Source organism: Pteropus alecto, unplaced genomic scaffold (genome assembly GCF_000325575.1).
Source record: "Pteropus alecto unplaced genomic scaffold, ASM32557v1 scaffold79, whole genome shotgun sequence".
Taxonomy (NCBI): Eukaryota; Metazoa; Chordata; class Mammalia; order Chiroptera; family Pteropodidae; genus Pteropus; species Pteropus alecto.
Genome location: NW_006494612.1, coordinates 6,527,157 through 6,547,181, shown reverse-complemented (window position 1 = coordinate 6,547,181; position 20,025 = coordinate 6,527,157). Strand labels below are relative to the sequence as shown.

Genomic DNA, 20,025 nt, shown 5'->3' with positions numbered 1-20,025 from the left:
TAGTGTGATGTGGAGAAGTAGATTGGTAGCACTGTTTTATAGGATAATCAGGGAAGGTCTCATTGACAAGCAATTTGACATTTGAGCAGACTTAAAGGTGAGGGAGTAGAAACAGTGGCTGGAATGGAGGGAGTAAAGGCAAGTAGGATAAAATGAGGTTAGAGAGATATGAGAGGATGGAGATCATTTTGGCCAGTGGTTCTCAAAGTATGATTTCTGTACTTTGGTTTCCAGGATCACCAACATCAGCTTTACCTGCTTTAATAGCCATGAGAATGTACTTCTCAGATCTCCAAAAACAGGAGCATGATTGAACAACAGCCCTAGCTACTACGCTAAAATTCGTCTATCCCATAGCAGCTAAAGCTGCTTTCCGTAGACTACTCCCAGCCTATGACTAAGCATGGCACGGATACTAAGGCAGGCCTATTCCTGGAACATACTTGAGGACTCATAAATTTCTTGCATATTTTGGCATCTCCTTCTTAGAGGACTTGGACTTATACACCTAGGAACTTAGAGTAAATTCTTGGGTCCCAGAACTTTGGTGGAAGGGCTCAGCAGTATGTGTTATTAAAACCTTTCTGATGATTCTGTTGCATGCTAAAGTTTGAGAACCACTGCTGTAGGCTGTTCTTATGGACTTTGGCTTTCACTGTAAGCTATTGCACGATTTTAAACAGCCATGATCTAGTTTAAAAGAATTACTTTAGCAACAGTGTTAAGAATAGGTCATAGGGAAAGCATTAGAACTGTTTCATTTTTCTGGGTGAGAAAATACAGTGGCTTGCACTAGGGTAACATAGTGAGAAGTGGTCAGCTTCTGGGTGTATTTTGAGGGTTGAGTCAACAAGATTTGCTGTCTCATTGGATGAGGGTTATGAGAGAAGTTAAGGATGACTACAAAAGTTTTGAGTCTGTGCTGCTAAAAGAATGGAAAGTGCAGGTAGAACAGGCTGGCAGGAAAGATTTGGAGCTCATACTTGAGCATATTGAATCGATATGTCTGTATGAAATCCAGTGGAAATCTTAAATCTATATACATTTTTCCACCTTAATCTAGGTTTTCCTCTGGACCACATGGTATCCTTTTAATTCAGTTCCCTTCTTCTATCCTTGTCTCACTCCAGAGTTGCAAAAGTACTCTTATAATGTAAAATGGATCCTTTTAAAATCTTTTAATAGCCTTGAGTGACTTCATATTGTTCCTAGAAAAAAATTCTAACCACAGCCTATGTGATCTGACCCCTGCTACTTCTGTAACTTTGTCACTATGTTCCATGCAGAAATACTGGTCTTTCAGTTTCTCTGATGTGCTAAGCTCTTTCCCAACTTTGTAATAGAATTTCTTTTCCTTGAGTGCTCTATCCTTCTCCAGTCCTTCAAATCTTTCACATCACCAGAGGTGTTTTCTCTGACTTTCATACTTAAAATAGGTTGTTGTTATTATTCTGTATTTCAGCCCATTCTTTGTTTCCTTTAAGAGTACTTAATATAGTTTAATAATTATTTTAATATTTTGTTTATTTACTTAGTTGTTATGTGTTTCTTCCACCAGCAGGTAAGCGTCGTTAGAAAAAGGACCATGCTTGTCTAGTTCGTCATTATATGTCTAGCATCTTATACAGTGTTGGGAACTTAGTAGATAGGGCTCAATAACTATTTGGTTAAATCAATGAATGAAGTAAAGTTCATACCCTTCCTATAACAGCAACCATTATGTTAAAAGAATCATCAGCTTTATATTCTAACTTTTTTATGTTTAATGTTTTTAAAAACTTTCCTATACATATTCTCATTTCAAAGTTGAATCTCTAGACAGCCTAGTGAAATGATTAGTCACTAGTCTTTCTATATTTTTGATGGGTAATTGTTAAAGACATTGCCATGTTTTTGAGTTATGAATCTGGATACCTGGGGCAAAGATGAGCTGTTCAATCTAATTTATGGCTGTTATTCTCCTTTTTCTCTTATTCCAGTATTTTTGGGGTTTTTTTCTTACCTAGATCCCCTTTCCCCTTACCATACATTCTAGCTTCTGTGATTTCTTTATTCCTTCAATATTCCCTACGTCTTTAAGATAGACAAGGTTGTATCTAGCTATCAAATTATACTTTGTACACAGTTTGATTCCAGTCTTCCTAGACTATGCATTATCCTGAGGCTGGCTTAAGAGATAAGACCATGTCATGACCTTAGGCTAATTTCTGGGATTCCTTGCCACTTGTGTGTTAGGAGCTATTGAGTTGGCTTGGACTCCTGGAGACCCTGTGAATGAGTGATGTCCACAATGTCCTGTCCTCAATACCCCTGCTCAGCTCCTATAGACTCAAGCCTATGGTTTCTTTTATGGAGTCAGTCCATCTCATATTTGGTCTTCCTCTTTTCCTGTTAACTTATATTTTTCCCAGTATTATTGTCTTTTCCAAAGAACTCTGCCTTCTCATGATGTCCATGAAGTAGGATAGGCTTCAGTTTTGATACTTAGCTGCCATTATAGGATTCTAGAAAATATCCTATGAAGAGATTTTAAGTTAATCTAAGTTAATTAACTGAGATTTTTTCCTGTTTGTGCTCATTTTCCTTCTCATTGTTATGTTAACTTACTCTAATTATCTGAGTAAGTTCTAATCATTTTTTAAGCATAAAAACATCTGCCCTCAAACTCTGCTCTATTCTACTTTCTTTTGCTCCAAAGTGTCTTTGAGATTTTTGCCAAAATCAACTACAGACACTTTCTTGGCCACAAGAAGCAGAAAGCTGAATTTATAGAGTTCAAGCTATATTTTGTGGCAGTAGCTAAGAAAACAGAATCCTAGGTTTACAAAGAATTTTTAGAGTTTTGATAGTCAACATATTCAGTTTTTGAATTTATGTAAAAACCTAAAGATTATTAACAAAACCAAACAAAGCAAAGATAACATGGACCACAGCAATGAAGATTTAATTCTTTTTCCCCCATTTATCTGGCTAAAGATAACTCATGTCTCCAGATAGAGAGCTACATTTATTTATAGGAAAAATACCATAGCAGGAGGAATTAAGAGTTGAGTTTGCCAGTGAGATAATTCATGTAATGTGTCTTTCTTTCACGGCAACAAAAATGGTGTGAATAGGAAGTGGTAAATGTTATTTTTAAAAAAAATGTAAATAAGAGTGATGAGTAAGGAATAGGGAGTGATGGTCTGAGAAGGCTTTTCTTAGGAGGTCTGTTTAAGCAGAGACCCAAAGAGACCTGAAACTTACTGAATTTTGTTAATGTCATCATAATAAATATATATTTTTATACACGCGCACGCACACACACACAAAAGAGATTGCAAGCAGGTCATGCAAAGGTCCAGGACAGAGCTTTCCAGGCAGAGGAAATAGCAAGTTACTTCAGAGTAGATCAAGTTAGAGGGGCTGAAATGTTAGAATGGCTGGAGGGAAAAAGGAAGAGTGGTATGAGATTGGAGTGGTATGAGATTGGAGGATGACATAAAGATCCTTTTAGACCTTGGTAAATAGTTGGATTTTTTTGAAATAGAAATTGCTTTTTAGTAGTCATACAGATGGTTCTAATCTAACAGCTCAAAACAGCTAAAAAAATTGTTTAAATATACCCAAAATAATGATGCCACTCTCAAATTACTCTGTATTTGATGTCTGCTACACTGTCAGACATGACAGAGAGAGGTGGTGCCCTAGTAAGTTCAATCTAGTGTCAGTCATGTGAGGACAATATTTTAAAAATGAAAGGTTTTATCCACCTAAAGATTTAATCATCCCCTTATTTATAGAGAAATTCTAAGCAAATATAAAACTTTTTATTTCATCTCCAAATTCATACCTGTTCACATATTCTTTCTAATTACATCATCTTTGAAAATGGTGGTCTAAATATCAGATGTACTGGTATAGTTTCAGATCCTCCTGAAATGATATGACATGATAGCCCAACTTATTTCATCTCGAATTGAGAACTTGTTTCTCTCTCTATCATGTAGATTTTTGTTTCTCCCTTTCCCCACTCCAGCTGATGCCCCAAGAAAAACCCAGCCTCAACATAATTAGGGTTCTTAAGTAAGTCCATGTTTTTTTCAGTCTCTTAAGTTCATGTCTACATAGTTTTCATAGGATTCATTTGATTTGGATGTGTGATATACACACACATAAACATACATGTATGTATACGTATATATAATAAATTGTCTCTGCCTAATGAACTTGCAAAATTAATAATAAACAGATGATTAAGGAAAGTGATATAAATGCTATTAACTAAAGGACTTTTTTGATGAAGAACTTTAGTTTTTGACCGAAAAAATGGGAAATGGGAGAAGGTATTTGAAAGGTCTTTGTTTTTTTCATACATGGTCAGAGTTAAAGAAAAAAGCCACTTTTTAATACTCATGATGATTGAAATTAATGTGTGAATAGTATGCTGCTGCTTTTTGTCTCTTGTGTTTTTTTAAGTGATATTTTTAAACTTTTTAAAAGAAATTACCAGATTTCAATATTTTATATGTTAACTTGTGGTAGGTTCAATTAGAAAGGAGTTATTGTTTGATTTTTGGAGTGTAAGATTGAATTAGCCCAGCTGAATCAAATTAAGACAATAAATTATATTGTTACATATTTGAATGATGAAAATAATTCAATATATTTTTTCTTTTATTTCAGGCCTTTTTATGGTTATCATGAGAAGGAAAGACACTTTATGAAGATCTATCTTTACAATCCTGCAATGGTGAAAAGGTACAAGGATAAATGAAATAAAAATATGAATAACTATCACTTAAGTATTTTAATAATAAAAAGAGAAATCTAGAAGAAAGCCTTGTTTATAGCATTATTAAAGAAAGACACCATAATATGTACATATATGCATAAAGAAAGAGACCCATGGCTTAGAAGGATATTTTAAGTGTGAAGGTACCTTGGTTTATAGCCCCGAATTGATTCCTTTCTATCTTAGATTTAGAGTTTGTGGAAGTAGATAAGGAGACATGATCATGGCTGCCATGTATGATCTTAGTGCCCCATTGGCTAGATCAGATGTTCAATACCTAGAAAAATTATTTATTTTTACTTTTTTCCCCTTCTCTCATTAAGTCTCTCTTCCTATAGCTTCTTCCCTCAATCATCCTGGAGCTCAAGTTATTGCAGGCAGGAAGGGGACATATGGAGAAGACTTCACTCATCCTCTAGGGTTCAAAACAAGTGTGTTCACTCTGTGTGTCATGACAACCGAGGGTAAAAGTAGCCTTGAAGAAGTGCTGAGTGTTGTTTTTTTCAAAAGATCCTCTCTGCCAATAGGCACTAGGTTCCAAATGGTAATCTTTTAGTAAGATATAAATTAGATACTTCCCCAGAGTGAATTTAGGCACCAAGAGAGGCACAGCCACTAAGGAGATGAAGTTTACTGTAAATTAGGCCATTGAGAACTTCACGGAATCTCAGTGGATATTCACTTCTCTAAGTAACCACTGAAAACTAATTTTCCCTATAACCTGCCCCCAACCTTACCCCAAACAGTTTGTTTTTACATAGGATACCAAAACAATTTTCCAGAATAGATACTTAAAGACAGTGATGTTTCTTATACCAACTCCTGTGGATTCTTACCTTCTTTTGTGTGCACAGTGGTAAGAGTAAACCTCAGTCATTTTTTTCTTTCTTTTTCATCTCTAAATGTGCTAAGTGCAAACCATGAAATTGCATAAGTCTTTTACAAGTAACCTGTAAACTGTAGTTCTATTTGAAGTGTAAATATAATGTTTTTCTTGTGACTATAGCAATCAAATATTTATTAAAAACTATTTCTAATAAATTTGCTTTAAATTATATAACTTTTATCACAGTGTCTATCTGAAATTCTCTGATTTATTGAGAGATTCATTAATTTATCCATTTTTAATAAATACTTATAAAACGCTTACATTATTTGATGCACTATGGAATTTGCTGGGTAAACATTGGTGAACAAAGTTTACATGGTTTCTGCCCTAGACAAACAGTAAACTAGTAACCTGAATGTCTAGCCAAAAATTGTAATACATACTATGAAGGAAAAGAACAGGGTCCTGTGAAAAAAAAATATTTTGTTGTTATTATTTTTTATAATACTTTTATACATGAATCATTTGTTATAGTATCTGCCTAATACATAATGTAGTAGTTAAGAGCCCAGACTCTCAAACCAGATTGCCTGCATTCACATTATGGTTCTGCTACTTACTAGCTGGATGACTTTAGGCAAGTTATTGAATCTTTCTGTGCCTTAGCTTTCTCATCTGTAAATAGTGTTGATGTTGGTACACATTGTTCTGATGATCAGGTATGTTAGTTAATATCTATACATCACTCAGAACAGTGCCTGGCACATTATAAGTACTATGTAAATATGGGCTGTAATATAGATGTAAAATGTTAAAGTGCATATTTTGGACTTTACACTCACTCTTAACTCTCTTCCCTAGAGGCAATCACTTTTAAGAGTTTGGTGTAGGCCTTTTTATTTTTCATATGTATATATGTACATATATGCACATATTCTCTTTTAAATGTCCATATAAAATTGGTATCCTACTAGAATGTAAGTCACGAGGGGCAAAGATTTTTTCTGCTATTTGCTGCTGAATCCCCAGTTTTTAGAATAGTATAGTATCTGGCACTTAATAGTAACTATTGGCGGAATGAATGATTGAACACTATACATATCATTTGGGAACTGGCCTCTTAATTCTCCTACTCGTTCATCTCCTGTGATCTTTATTTCCATTCTTCTTAAGCTACCTGCTCTCTTAACCACACCCTAGAGCTTGTGTTACTGCTGAAATTTTATTTTTTTGTTATTATTTTTTAATCTTGGAATTTTATTTTTATTTTTTTTAAATTAAGTTTATTGAGGTAACATTGGTTAATACAATTATATAATTTTCAGGTGTACATTATAATTTGACATCTGTATATTCTATTGTGTGTTTACCACCCCAAGTCCAGTTCTACCTCTGAAATTTTAAATGTAAACATCTTGGTTTCTAAACACATTTTTGAGATAAAATTTACATGCCACAAAATTCACACATTTTTATGTATACACAATTTAATGATTTTTAGGAAATTTACTAAGTTGTGCACCTACCACTGTAATTCAGTATTAGAACCTTTTCATGGTCCCAGTAAGATTCTTTGTTTTTTCTATTCTTTTAACTCTGTCTCTGAGTTACTAAAACTCTATTTTCAGGCTTCAGGTTCCTTGGCACCACTACTACTACCCCGTTCTGTAGCCTCCTCCTGCAACTAATTTCTGTCCTTTCCATCTTAGCATCTATTCTTTACCTTCTCAACTCCTTTTCCTGCAGGATAAAACCATCAATTTTGGATTAATCCATTTATTTACTTTCTTTGTGCTAAATTCTGGTTTCTCATTACTGCAGGATACCAAAAAAATCACAACGGATCGGTGCCTTTGTTAAATTCATGCTCTTCAGCTTTGCCTAGGCCCTTCCTTGACCTGTCTTACTTGTATTTTTCTCTAATTCTCTCCTTATATTCTCTACCCTCTTTACTCAAATGTTAAATCCCTCCTGAAGCTTTGCCTCCTACTTCGTTATAGAAAATAGAACTCATCAGTCTAGAATAGTGATTGTCAAAGTGCAGACTGGGGATTTCTGAGACCCTTTCATGGGATCTGCATTGTCGAAATTATTTTCATGATAATTCTAAGATGTGATTTGTCTTTTTCACTGTGTTCACTGGTGGTGGGTAAAACACTGGCACTGGGGCCCAAATCAGGGTAATGGCATCAAACCACAGTAGTCACACCTTATCCATGGGGGCACATTCCTAGACCCCAGTGGATGCCTGAAACTGCAGATAGTCCCGAACTATATATATATTACATTTTTTTTTTTGCTATACATACATACATATACACATACACTTTATAGCTTCTCTTTGGCATAGCCAAATTGCCAGCATCACGACTCTTGCACTTTGGGGCCATTATTAAGTAAAATAAGGATTACTTGAACACAAGCACTGCGATACCGTGGTAGTTGATCTGATAACTGAGACTGCTACTAAGTGACTAACAGGCAGGTAGCATGTACAAGCATGGATACACTGGACAAAGAAGTGATATATATATACTGGTTGGGACGGAGCAGGACGATGAGAGATTGCATCATGCTACTAAGAGTGGCATGCAATTTAAAACTTAAGAAATTTTTATTTCTAGAATTTTCCACTTAATATTTTTAGACCAAGATTAACCTCAGGTAACTGAAACTTCAGAAAGTGAAACTGGTTAAGGGAGGATGGTCGTTGTAGTTTCTACTACTAAACACTCACAGATGAAAAATAAAAGCCAGCTTTTTTTTTTACGTATGAGGATATGGTAAAAATTGTTAATTTTATTAAATCTTGACCTTTGGGTATGCATCTCAATATTTTATCTAACAAAATGAAAGCAAGCATGTGCTGCAGTGCTATGACTGTCTCAAAGAAACAAACATTTTTATGATTTTTAGGTGCAAGCTGAACTACCTAGTGTTTTTGTTAATGGAACACCATTTTTACTTTAAAGAACAACTGATAGACAAAACAAGTTATGGTGATTTGCCTGTGTGACAGACATATTCTCAAAAATGAACAAAGTAAACCTGTCTTTGAAGAAGAAAACTCATATAGTATTTGTTGCCGACAATAAAATTTGAGCTTTCAAGCAAACATTAGAATTGGGAAGATTTTATTGGTACTGTGAACTTTAACAGCTTTCCCATACTTAAAAGATTTTTCTGATGAGTTAGATGATGATATTAACAAATGATTTTTTTATATATTGTTTAATGAAATATATCAACATTTACAAGTTCTATCTTCGTGGATCTGTATTTTTCATATGATTAGTGAGTGATGTTAGAAAATCATGTATGGGTAAAAATACTTAAAATATTAGATAATAGTTTTTAATGTAACAGTACAAAAACATTATTAATATGTTTTCAAATTTCACATTATTGCTAACCTTTAAGAAACTACTACACTCAATTTTTATGTAGTGTCAGAGAAAATCAACATTTATATGAGAAGTTATTCAGTTACTATTCTTTTTTCCAACTACATATCTTTGTGAAGCTGGATTTTCTTCATATGCTTCAACCAAAACAAAATATCACAATATATTGAGCAGAAACATATGTGAAAATCCAGCTGTCTTCTATTAAAACAGACAAATTTGCAAATATGTAAAACAATTTCTTTTCTCATTAAATTATTTTTGTTTTGGAAAATACAGTTTTTTTTTAAATAAAGTAATGTGATTTATGTTAACATAATAGGTTTATTATTATTTTTAAATTAGCAAATAAGTTTCTTTAAAATTTCTGTTTTAACTTTCAATAAGGTAAATATTAATGGATAAAAACCATATGAACAAAAGCTCTTTGGTGTTCTCAATGATTTTTGAGAGTAGAAAGGGGTTCTGGAACCAAGAAGTTTGAGAATCACCAGACTAGAGCTCTCTTAATTTCCTATCAAATATCCTTAAACTCTGTTCACATCCATTTTCTCCTTTTTGCTACCTGTTACAGTGAGAGATTCCCCCCTTCACCTCCAAATTCAATATCCACCATCTACTAGTTATCCCTATTTCCCTTCCCTACTCCTTTTAAATATTGGTAAGACTTAATTTTATACATATTCATACTTATGACACATACATTCATATTCATAGCTATTCTCTCTGAAGGGTTTAACTCTACTTTGTGAATCCAATTTCTTACCTCCAGTTTACTCTTTAATGTACTCCAATATGGCTTATACTACGAACCATTCCACCAAAATTGCATTCACTAAAATTGCTAAATCAATTGAACACCATTTTGTCCTTTTGACCTCAGGTCATTGCTTACAGTGCCATAAATAATCCCAAATGTTGGGTTTTTAAATATGTAAACTTGTGGTTTTCCTCATACCTATCTGATCCTTTATATTTTGCTATTTTTTTGGTTCCTCTTTGGACATCTGTGGTTGTTCCTTGTGGTTCCGTCTTAGGCGTTTATATTTTCTCTCTCTACTTTCTCATCACTCTGCAGCCTTATCTACTCCCATGGTTTGGTTTCGTTTTTGTTAATCTTTATGTATTTGACTTCCAAATGTATACCATTAGCCTAAATTTCCTCCAGAGCTCCTGATCAATATATCAAACCATCTCCTAGATAAATAGAATAGCACTATAGTTAAGGACTCACAAGTCAGACAAAATTTGATTTGAACTTTAGCTCTTCTGCTTGTATGATTTTAGGCATCTTTTTAATCTAAGACTCAGTTTCTCTATTTATAAATTGAGAGTGAGTGATAGTACCTTAGGTTTGTAGTGAGGATTACTTGAGATTAAACATTTAAAGCTCGTAACACAGTATAGAGTACATAGTGCTTAAAAACATGTTACCTGCCTTTGCTGTGTTAATAAAGTTATTCTTATCTTCATCTTCATTTTCATTCATTTTTAATATTTTCCTAGACATCTACCTGAATATCTCATTATACCTAAACCTAGTATGTCTAAAACTCAGTTTATCTTTATTCCCCCTCCAAAAAAAATCCCAAACAAACCTGTTTTTTTTTTTTTGCAATCCTTGCTATTTCAGTAAATGCAGCACCACCAGCTAGCTGCTTAAGCAAAAAATCTAGGGGTTATCCTCAACTCCTCTTCTCCCTTTTCCTCCACATCTAGTTAGCCGTCAAGGCCTGACCATTTTTGTATGTCTTCTGAATCAACATATTTCCATGATCCTTGTTAAAGCTGCCATCTTAATTTTTCCATAGTAATGTTCTCATTCCCAATCTCTCTCTAGTCTTGTGCATTCTCTAGCTAATCTAGTTTCCTTGTGGTCATTTCTCACGGAAATTCCACTACCTCCTCAGATGTCTTAATAGGCTCAGCATGATCTGACTTCTCATCACCTCTCTAGCCCTCCCTCTTACCACAGTTCTGTCAGTAGGCCTCACTCAGTGGTTTCAGTTCCCGAATAAGCCACATTTTCTTGTGACTCTTTGCATGTGTAATTTTATTTGCATAAAATACTCTTCCCTCTCTTCAAAGAAAAAGTATCTCCAGTTCATTGTTTAGTCCCCTGCTTTGAGACTTCTCAAGAAAGCTTTACAGAAACTGCCTCTGCACCTCTGATTAGTGTCCCCTAGATATTTCATACACTTCCCCTGCATAGTACTTATACAGTTTATAATTGCCAGTTGTTTGTTTTCCCCATCATGAAGGAAAAACAACTCAGAGATGAAAAATATTAAAATGGTTACATCTCTGTGGGTGGATCATATTTCCTTTTTTAGAATGTTTATATAATCCAAAATATTTTCTGAATTTTTAAAAGAAAAACCTCGTATTTTAAAAACCTTTTTTAACATTTCGGCTTTTTCAACATAGTTTGTATTTAATTGCTTTTAGAAGTCAAAATACTCTTCATCTAAGAAGTTTTTTGACATTTTTTTTTCAGAGCATGTGGCTTACTTTAAAACTTGATTTAAACTTTTAATTTTTAACAAAATACAAATTTCCAGTAAATTCAAAGTAAAATATTGGTATGCAAATATAATGTGTTGTCTATATTTGTATAATCATTGTTTCACTTAACATTCTAGGAACATGATTTTATAATATAACTTTTTTTCTCCCTACTTTAGGATATGTGAACTTTTGCAAAGTGGAGCCATAATGAATAAATTTTACCAGCCTCATGAAGCGCATATTCCCTACCTCCTACAGCTCTTCATTGACTATAATCTGTATGGAATGAATTTAATAAATCTGGCTGCTGTCAAGTTCCGAAAAGCAAAAAGGAAAAGTAAGGTTAATTTCTCAAATTCAGATTAAAGCTTTGAAACAAGGGTTGGGTAATTAATGGTATATAAAATAATATGTATTTAGAAAATAAGTGCCAAATGGATAAAGAATAAAATATACAAAATGGTATTAGAGTTTACTAGGAAAAGCATTTCGAAAGAAATTTTTTTGTGTAACAGCTTTATTGAGATATAATTCACATACCACATAATTCACTCATTTAAAATGGAAAATTCAGTGATTTTTAGTATATTGCCAGAGTTGTGCAGCCATCATCACAATCAAATCAACACTTCTAAGAAACCCAGCAAAAGTTTGTTTCTAATAGGTGAAAAGCATGAGAAAAGTTTAAATTAGCAAGTATACATAAGCTATTTATTTTAGTTATAAATGTAGGTAAGTATTTGAATGATAATTAGAAGGGATTTTTTTCAAAATACAGAAAATTTTTACAATTTGAAGACAGAAATACATGAAATGAGTTGAGAAATAAAAAGCAGGGAAATTGCAAGTATGATGAAATAATTTATATTTTAATTCATTATACTAAATAGCCCTCGAGTTTCTGCTTTGTTTTTGTTTTGTATAAGATGAAAGGTTACGCTAAAATCATGGAAAAGATAGATGAATAATTTTTTGTATTTTATTTTGTCATGTTATCTAAGACACATTACAGTTAAACTGACAGTAAACTTTATGATAAATTATATAACGTACATAAAGTAACATTTTATAAGACAAGTTAATGTAGTATGTAATGTAGTTTTACTTTTGAAAGTGGCATAAATTCAAAAGTGAAAAAGATTTAGGAATTTTAATATATATGCATATATAATTTGTCTCGGTTTCAGTTATATAACTGATTTTCAAATGAAATGGAAATTACTATAGTCATTAAGGTGAAGAATATAGAAATAATTATATAGAGTAAACATTTTGAGTATCATAGAGGCATATTATATTACACTTTTTTGACATCCACAGTTGAATAGAAATTTTATTTACATATTTCAATTAGAGTTTCCATGTTCTTTAGAGAAATATTCTAAAACAATACATAATGTATAGGTAAGTATCAGTTACACGTTTTGGCATGTGTTTTGTTGAAATAGCAAAGATGGTAATACCTGATCGCAGTCTGATTATACCCATTTTGTGATTAAGCTAACCAAATAAAATTAAAGCATTAAATTTAGCTGAAGAGGATTGCAAATTTAATATCTTAATGTTAGGATTCTTTCTGTGCCATTTAAGCTTTCTCTTATCTGAAAATTGAAATTCTCATAAGAGGTCACAGAAAAGTTGCTAAAATGTAGAGACTACTTCCAAAGCATTACCCTAGGACTCAGTTTCTGAAACTCGGACAACTAAGCAAACATGTATAGTCCCCTCTTCAAGTGCTGGTAAATTCGTATTTGCATTTGCCCCAAGTTTCCACTCAATGTTTCTGCCATTTCTCCTGGAATGCATTGTGTATTTTCTTTTTGTTCAGAGATTAGTATTAAAGTATGGCATCTGATTTCCACTAGAATTTTAATTGAAGCTCATACAGGAATTTGGATTAAAGTCTAACAAAAATTCTTAATTCATCCAAATAAAATGAGATTTTAAGCATACCTATCACAGTAGCACATTTAAAATGTCATGCTATTGATCTTGTCTGATCTCGGAAGCTAAGCAGGGTCGGGCCTGGTTAGTACTTAGATGGGAGACCACCTAGGAATACCAAGTGTTCTCAGCCTTAAAAAAAAAAATGTCATACTGTTATTCCAGTATCAAAGTTTTGTAGCCGTTTCTCTCATAAGTATGTATTGCAAATATTTTTTTTCCCTCTTAGATTTGGAACCAATACTCTCAGCAGAATATATACATTCCTATGTGTGCATGAATTTTTAGGACACAATTTTAGGAACTAGTCATATAGGTTGTATATTGTTTTACTTAAAAGGTAATTATAGGCAAGTTAAAATTAGAACTTATTCCCTTTTATCTTTCTATTTCTAGGTGATCCATTGCGTACAACTGGCTCTTGTAAGGATCAGCTACCAGGAAATTCTCTTACCGGTACCTTATTTCGGTGGGAAGAAAATGAAATACCAAGGTTAGTTAATGTAAAACAGAAGAAAACTGACTTACATATATCCTACTGTATTTAGAAATTAATGGTTACCATAATTGTGTGAACAGAAATGTTCAGAAAGGCACAATTGTCTACCTTTGTATCTTTTATCTACCTTTCGTGACAAAATGAATGGCCTGCATGTATTTACTGACTCAAATTTTTTATTCATGCTTTTTCTATCTACTAGAAACAGATTTTTAGTTCTGAAAACTATTTCCTTTTCCTAAGAACACCTGTTCTGAATGTTTGAAGTAGTTTTATAATAAGGGCAAGAAGTAGTCGTGAATTTTTACTATGAGACCATATTTTTCGATGTTATTGTTTCCCTCCTTTGTTACAAATGCGCTACTCCTGGAAAATTCAGCCTTGAAATTTACAATATAATTCTTCCAAAAATTGTGAAACTTTATGAGAAAACTGTTGATTATAAACTATTTTATCTGATTCATTTCATGGCAAAACTGATTTTTGTTAAATTGTATGAATAAAGGAGACAAACTCTGTTAAGAATCATTTTTTCTAAAGTAGAAAAGGTATATTGTGATAGGTTGCTAATATGTTTGTTCTCTATCAATCAGTGGTCAAAAGATATATGTGTGTGTTTGTGTGTACATGTATGCCTATATATATACATGTGTATTTATTTAAATTGTAAAAATTCTGTGGTTTAACAAATTAATTTCTAATGTTCCATCAAAATTTCCTTATAGATAGACAATGGAAAATGAAGTTTCGCTAATATGTTTCTCTTAAAATATTTAAAACTGTTTCACATAAAAATGTTAAGGAAATCTGCCATCACCTACTTTCCAGTAAAATCATGGTTCTCTCCTTTTCATCTGATGTCCATATTTGTAGGATATCTAAATTTTGGAATGAGTAAACTGAGATTCACCCTAGATGATGTATGTTCATTCTGTCAAGCAGAGACAGTTATATGATGTCCTAATCTTTCTATTTTTGTGGCTCTGATGAAAAACAAAAACACTTTTGAGTCAAAGAGGACTAACGGGAATAAGAATTATTCCCTTTGCGGTTCTCATAAGAATTAATGCTCTTGTGGTGTCACCACTTTTCCTAGCTATGATCCCACTGTTGAACACACATAGTTTCTCAATTTTGTAGTTACGGAGAATTTTAAAGCATTCTCCATTTCATCAGTAGTTGGGGGCAGGGAAAATAGTATCATTTGTTCACCTTTCAGTATGCTCACTTCCCTTCATCTCTTTTTGTTTATTCTCTCCTTATTTAATCAATGATTGCTGAGAAAGATACCTCTGGTCAAATGATTTCATATATGCATGGTTTTTGATGCATCTGTCAGTTGTCTGTCTCTCTGTTATCCCATTCTGTCCTGGATATGATGCACATGCTAAAACATTGTACATTCCTTATATATAAAATATAATGAACTAAAATATGTAGAATGTACCGCAAAAAGATCTCAATAGAGTTGTCAATGTAATAGGTATTTTGTATTTTTCTCTTCCCATTTTTCATTTCTTTATATGCATATACACAGAATCAATTATGTCATGAATAATTGTGAATTAATATATCAGTGGCTTTTCTGCTTACCACCTAAACATGAAAAATTGTATAAGTAAGAAAAATCTTCAGAAAATTTGCTCTTAAATAATTAAGGGGTTTTTTTTATATGTTTTTAATACAGCTCTTTAATACTGGAAGGTGTTGAACCACAGAGTATTTGTGAATTAGAAGTAGATGCTGTAGCTGCTGATATCTTAAATCGGTTGGACATTGAAGGTACATACACAATTATTCTTAATATGTATTTTTATTTTTAAAAATTAATGACTTAAATAGGGCGGAACAAGTAGGTAAGAAAACATTATTCGAGAAGTAAGATGTTATAGAAGGAAGATGCAAAATGTTATCAAGGTTGCTTCTGTACCTCTGATGAGATAGTCACAATTTTTTTCATTTATATTTTCATTCATATGTTTGCATAGTCATGAACCTAAAGTATGTGTAACACTAAATAAATTACCCAGTATAAAAAAATTTAATATACTCTGACTTTTAATTTTTTAATTTTCAGGTTGTATACCAGGGAGTGGACTCTTAGGTCTATTGGCTATCATCAAATGTTTGAATCTTTTTCACTTGGTGGGTTTTTGGGAACCACTGGGAAGAAAACTAAAAAAGGAGTAACATAAGAAATGTAGGTTGGGATAGTTTGTCCGCTTTATTACACAAAGTAGGTAATTGTTTTTCTTAAGAGACAGTATTTATTTTTTAAAAGTTTGGATTTCTTTTTTTAAGCAAGCACTTTTCACTGTGAGATTGTAGTGAAGTATTGTTGTAATTACAGTTCAAATTGGTGGAAACCCTGGTCTACAGGCTATATGGGAAGATGAAAAGCAACGGCGAAGAAATAGAAATGAAACTTCTCAAATTAGCCAACCTGAATCACAAGGTATAAACCAAATAGTATTCTAATTACTTTTTAAACAAGATATTTTATTGGAAAAGTTTAAGCCCCAAGTTTTTTGTTCCTTTTTCATCCTCTAGTATGTTCTGACCTTATGTATTTCCAAATAAGGTATAAAATGCACAGAACATCATGAATCCCAACTTAGAAACACAGTATTTAACTCATTAAGCTTTGAAAATGTAACAACCCATTATTTTTCCAAATTATTTTCTGGGTATGTCATATAAACTCTCACTTCGATCATCTTATACATCTCTTAAGAAAACATTCATTTTATTTATTTTTAAACCCTGCTACATTCAAAAAGAATTTGAGGGAGCTTAAATAAATACCACAGACACAATGAATATATTAAAGGTAAAAGAATAAAAGACATAATTCAAAAGGCAAATGTATTTGAAATACAGTAGTAAGCCTATGTTGAAGTCCAGTATAAGTTTAAAATTTTGTTATAGTGCCTTGAACACTAAAAAGGCTTTGATATATTTCGAATGCTTTTTAAAGTAGAAATATTATATTTTATTAGGGAAAATTTTATAGGTTCAGAATGTATGATACATGTATAAGTAGAGAACAATTTTTCCTGTGTTATATTTAAATTATAGAATTTAATCTTGAACTGACTTTAAGTGCTTAATTTTATAGCTTTAGTAACAACCGTTTCTCTTTTATTTGATTTTATAATAGAATTACTTTTAGGTGGTGTTATATGTGTCAAGAGAAGGTTAGGAAATTGCTACTATTTTTAAAGCTACTCTAGGAGAAAAGAAAATATTTCATTCATTTGCTATCTAAATCTTTTTCATGCACTTTTAAAATTCAAAGATCGCAAGTTTGTGCCAGCAACAGAGAGTGAAAAAAAATTTCAGAAGAAACTTCAGGAAATTCTCAAACAGAATGACTTCTCTGTGTAAGTGGTTATTTATTATAGATCTCATAACTATTTTATTACTTTGTCATCTAGTTTGTTATAAAGGATGTGTTTTAATTAAGCAGAACATTATCAGGATCTGTGGACTACAGCGATGGATCACAGGAGTTCTCTGCTGAGTTAACATTGCACTCTGAGGTTCTGTCTCCTGAAATTCTTCAGTGTACACCGGCTAATATGGTAGAAGTCCACAAAGACACAGAGTTGAGCAAAGGTGAGGTTTTCTTTTTTAGGTATACAGATAATACCCTAACATCCCTAACAGATATCTGTATATCTAGCATTGAGATAATTAGATTTGGTTGAATTTGCTAAGTTTTTTTCCTAAGAAATAAACATCATTGATATAGCAAAAACCTCTCTCCCAGTCCTTTACCTTTTCTTTATCTCTAGAGATAAGCACTACTCTGAAGTTGGTACAAACTGCTACCATAAGTGATTTTAATTTTTTTATGTATGTATATCTATAACATACTATGATTTTAGGTTTTAAATTTTCTATGAATGGTGTCCTACTTGGCATAGATTAAATAACTTTCTTTTTTCATTCAGTATTATATTCTTTAACAACTTAATTATCATTTATATAAGATGAAATTCACTCATTTTAAGTGTATAATTTAGTGATTTATACTAAATTTACAGAGTTTTGCAAATATCTCCATAATACAATTTTAAAACATTTCTCTCACCTCAAAAGATTCCTTATGTCCATTTGCAGTCAAACCTGTTGCCACCTCCAGCCCCAGTTAACCACTAATCTACTTTCTTGTCTCTCAAGATTTGCCTTTTTTTGGATATATAATATAAATGAAATCATACAATATGTGATCTTTTGTGTCTTTCACTTAGTATAGTGTTTTCATGTTCATACATATTGTAGTATCAGTATTTTATTCCTTTTCATTGCTGAATAATATTGCATTGTATGAATATACCATATTTTGTTAATTCAGTCATCAGTTGGTAGGTATTTGAGATTTCATTTTTTAGCTCTTAAGAACAATGCTGCTGTGAACATTTGTATGTGACTCTTTGTATGGATATATATTTTCATTTCCCTTGAGTCAGTTCCAAGGAGTGAAATTGCCGGGTCATTTTGTAAATTTGTCTTTAATTTTTTAGTAAGCTGCCAAACTGTTTTCCAAGGTGACTATATGGTTTTATATTCCCATTAGTGATATGTGAGGGTTCCAATACCTCACATCTTCACTAATACTTGATTATTATGTCTTTTGTATAGCTATCCTAGTGTGTGTGAAATGGCATCTTGTTATGGTTTTAATTATTATTTCCCTCATTACTAATGATGGTGAGTATTTTTATATCAACATTATAACTTTGAAATCTGTTTTTGTTCATTCATGTTTCTGGGTCATTTTAGCTGCTGATTAGTGCTCCATTGTAAGACTTAACAAGTGTATCAATTTCTCTACAACTGTTAGTTGGTTTTCACTTTTGCACTGTTAAGGACGGTGTTATATCTGTCACCTTGTGGCTATGTGCCAGAGCTTCTCCACAGAAGATATATAGCAGTGTAATTTGCCAAGTCTTAAGGTGGATGTATTGTACTCTACCTAGATAGCACCTGCTCTAACAGATGTAATGCAATTAGCTTATACATAATTGGGAAATAGAAAGTAATGAAAGTTTTACTCAGAAGTCACATTGTTTTATATGCAATTTTTCTAGGCCAGAAGAGACAGAATAGTAGGAATAGAATTGCAGCCTTCAGCATAAAAGGAAAAGCTCTTTTTTCACTGCTGCATTGGCAGCAGGGGCTCTTTCAACTGCATCAAACAACAGCAACAACTAAAAGTGAGCACCTTTACCCAGGGCTTCCTCCCTCCCTAAGAGTTGCATTCTAGCATTGTGCCATCTCTGACTCATGACCGGTTGCACCATCTCCTAAGCTCACCTTAATGCCAGCCTGCTGGCTCAGAGCTCTACTTTCATTTGCTTTGTCCCTAGCATCTTCCAGCCTCACTTTAATGAAAATGTACACAGCATTTTTATACTGTTATTTTCTGTGCATTTTTAATATTCACTGTGACAGCCTCCAGCCACACTGAGTGGCCTTCCTTACTGATTAGAATGATCTCCCCAGGTACCAATCACTGATTTGGTAGTGCTCTGGTTACAAAGTTGCATAAATTTTGCCTTAAATTTTAATTTCTATCAGCCTTGTTATTTATAATGCTCAGTTTTTCAGATTTTGAGGTATGTTAATAATAAAAATATCACATTATAGTAGTAAAGCCAGTATTATAGAATTACTCTATAAAATGATTGTACCTAAATTTATATTTCCACAATATTTTAGAGCTTATATTTCCTTATATCCTCAACAACATTTGATAGTGTCAGATGTAAAAAATTTTTATCATTCTGATCCTTTGATATCTTCTTAGTTTAATCTGTATTTCCTTATTACTAATAAGTTTGAGCATTTGGGTTTCTATATCTGAAAATTGCTTATGTATATTCTTTGCTCATTTTCTATTGGGTTACTAGTCTTTTTCTTCTCATTTATAGGAGTTCCTCATATTTTCTAGATATTAAGCCTTTGTTAGTTTATATGTATTATAGTGATATTTTTTCCCCATCTAGACCTATACTTTAGAAGTCTTCAAAAAATTTTTTTAGCTCTCTTGCCCATCTCT

At 32.6% G+C, this 20,025-nt stretch overlaps 1 protein-coding gene across 4 annotated transcripts in view; it reads left to right on the top strand.

Moving 5' to 3' along the window:
• The window catches only part of REV3L (REV3 like, DNA directed polymerase zeta catalytic subunit), a 138,056-nt gene that overhangs the window by 45,946 nt on the left and 72,085 nt on the right, over nt 1-20,025 (top strand). For 2 of the 4 annotated variants that reach the window (XM_006926076.2, XM_015600070.1), the window contains 7 exons: nt 4,666-4,740; nt 11,692-11,852; nt 13,856-13,952; nt 15,646-15,740; nt 16,309-16,413; nt 17,257-17,341; nt 17,428-17,576. In XM_006926076.2, the coding sequence (XP_006926138.1) occupies nt 4,666-4,740; nt 11,692-11,852; nt 13,856-13,952; nt 15,646-15,740; nt 16,309-16,413; nt 17,257-17,341; nt 17,428-17,576 (767 nt within the window). Of the gene's footprint in view, nt 1-4,665; nt 4,741-11,691; nt 11,853-13,855; nt 13,953-15,645; nt 15,741-16,308; nt 16,414-17,256; nt 17,342-17,424; nt 17,577-20,025 lie in introns of all 4 variants that reach the window. The other 2 variants (XM_015600069.2, XM_025042387.1) reach the window with 1 other exon arrangement.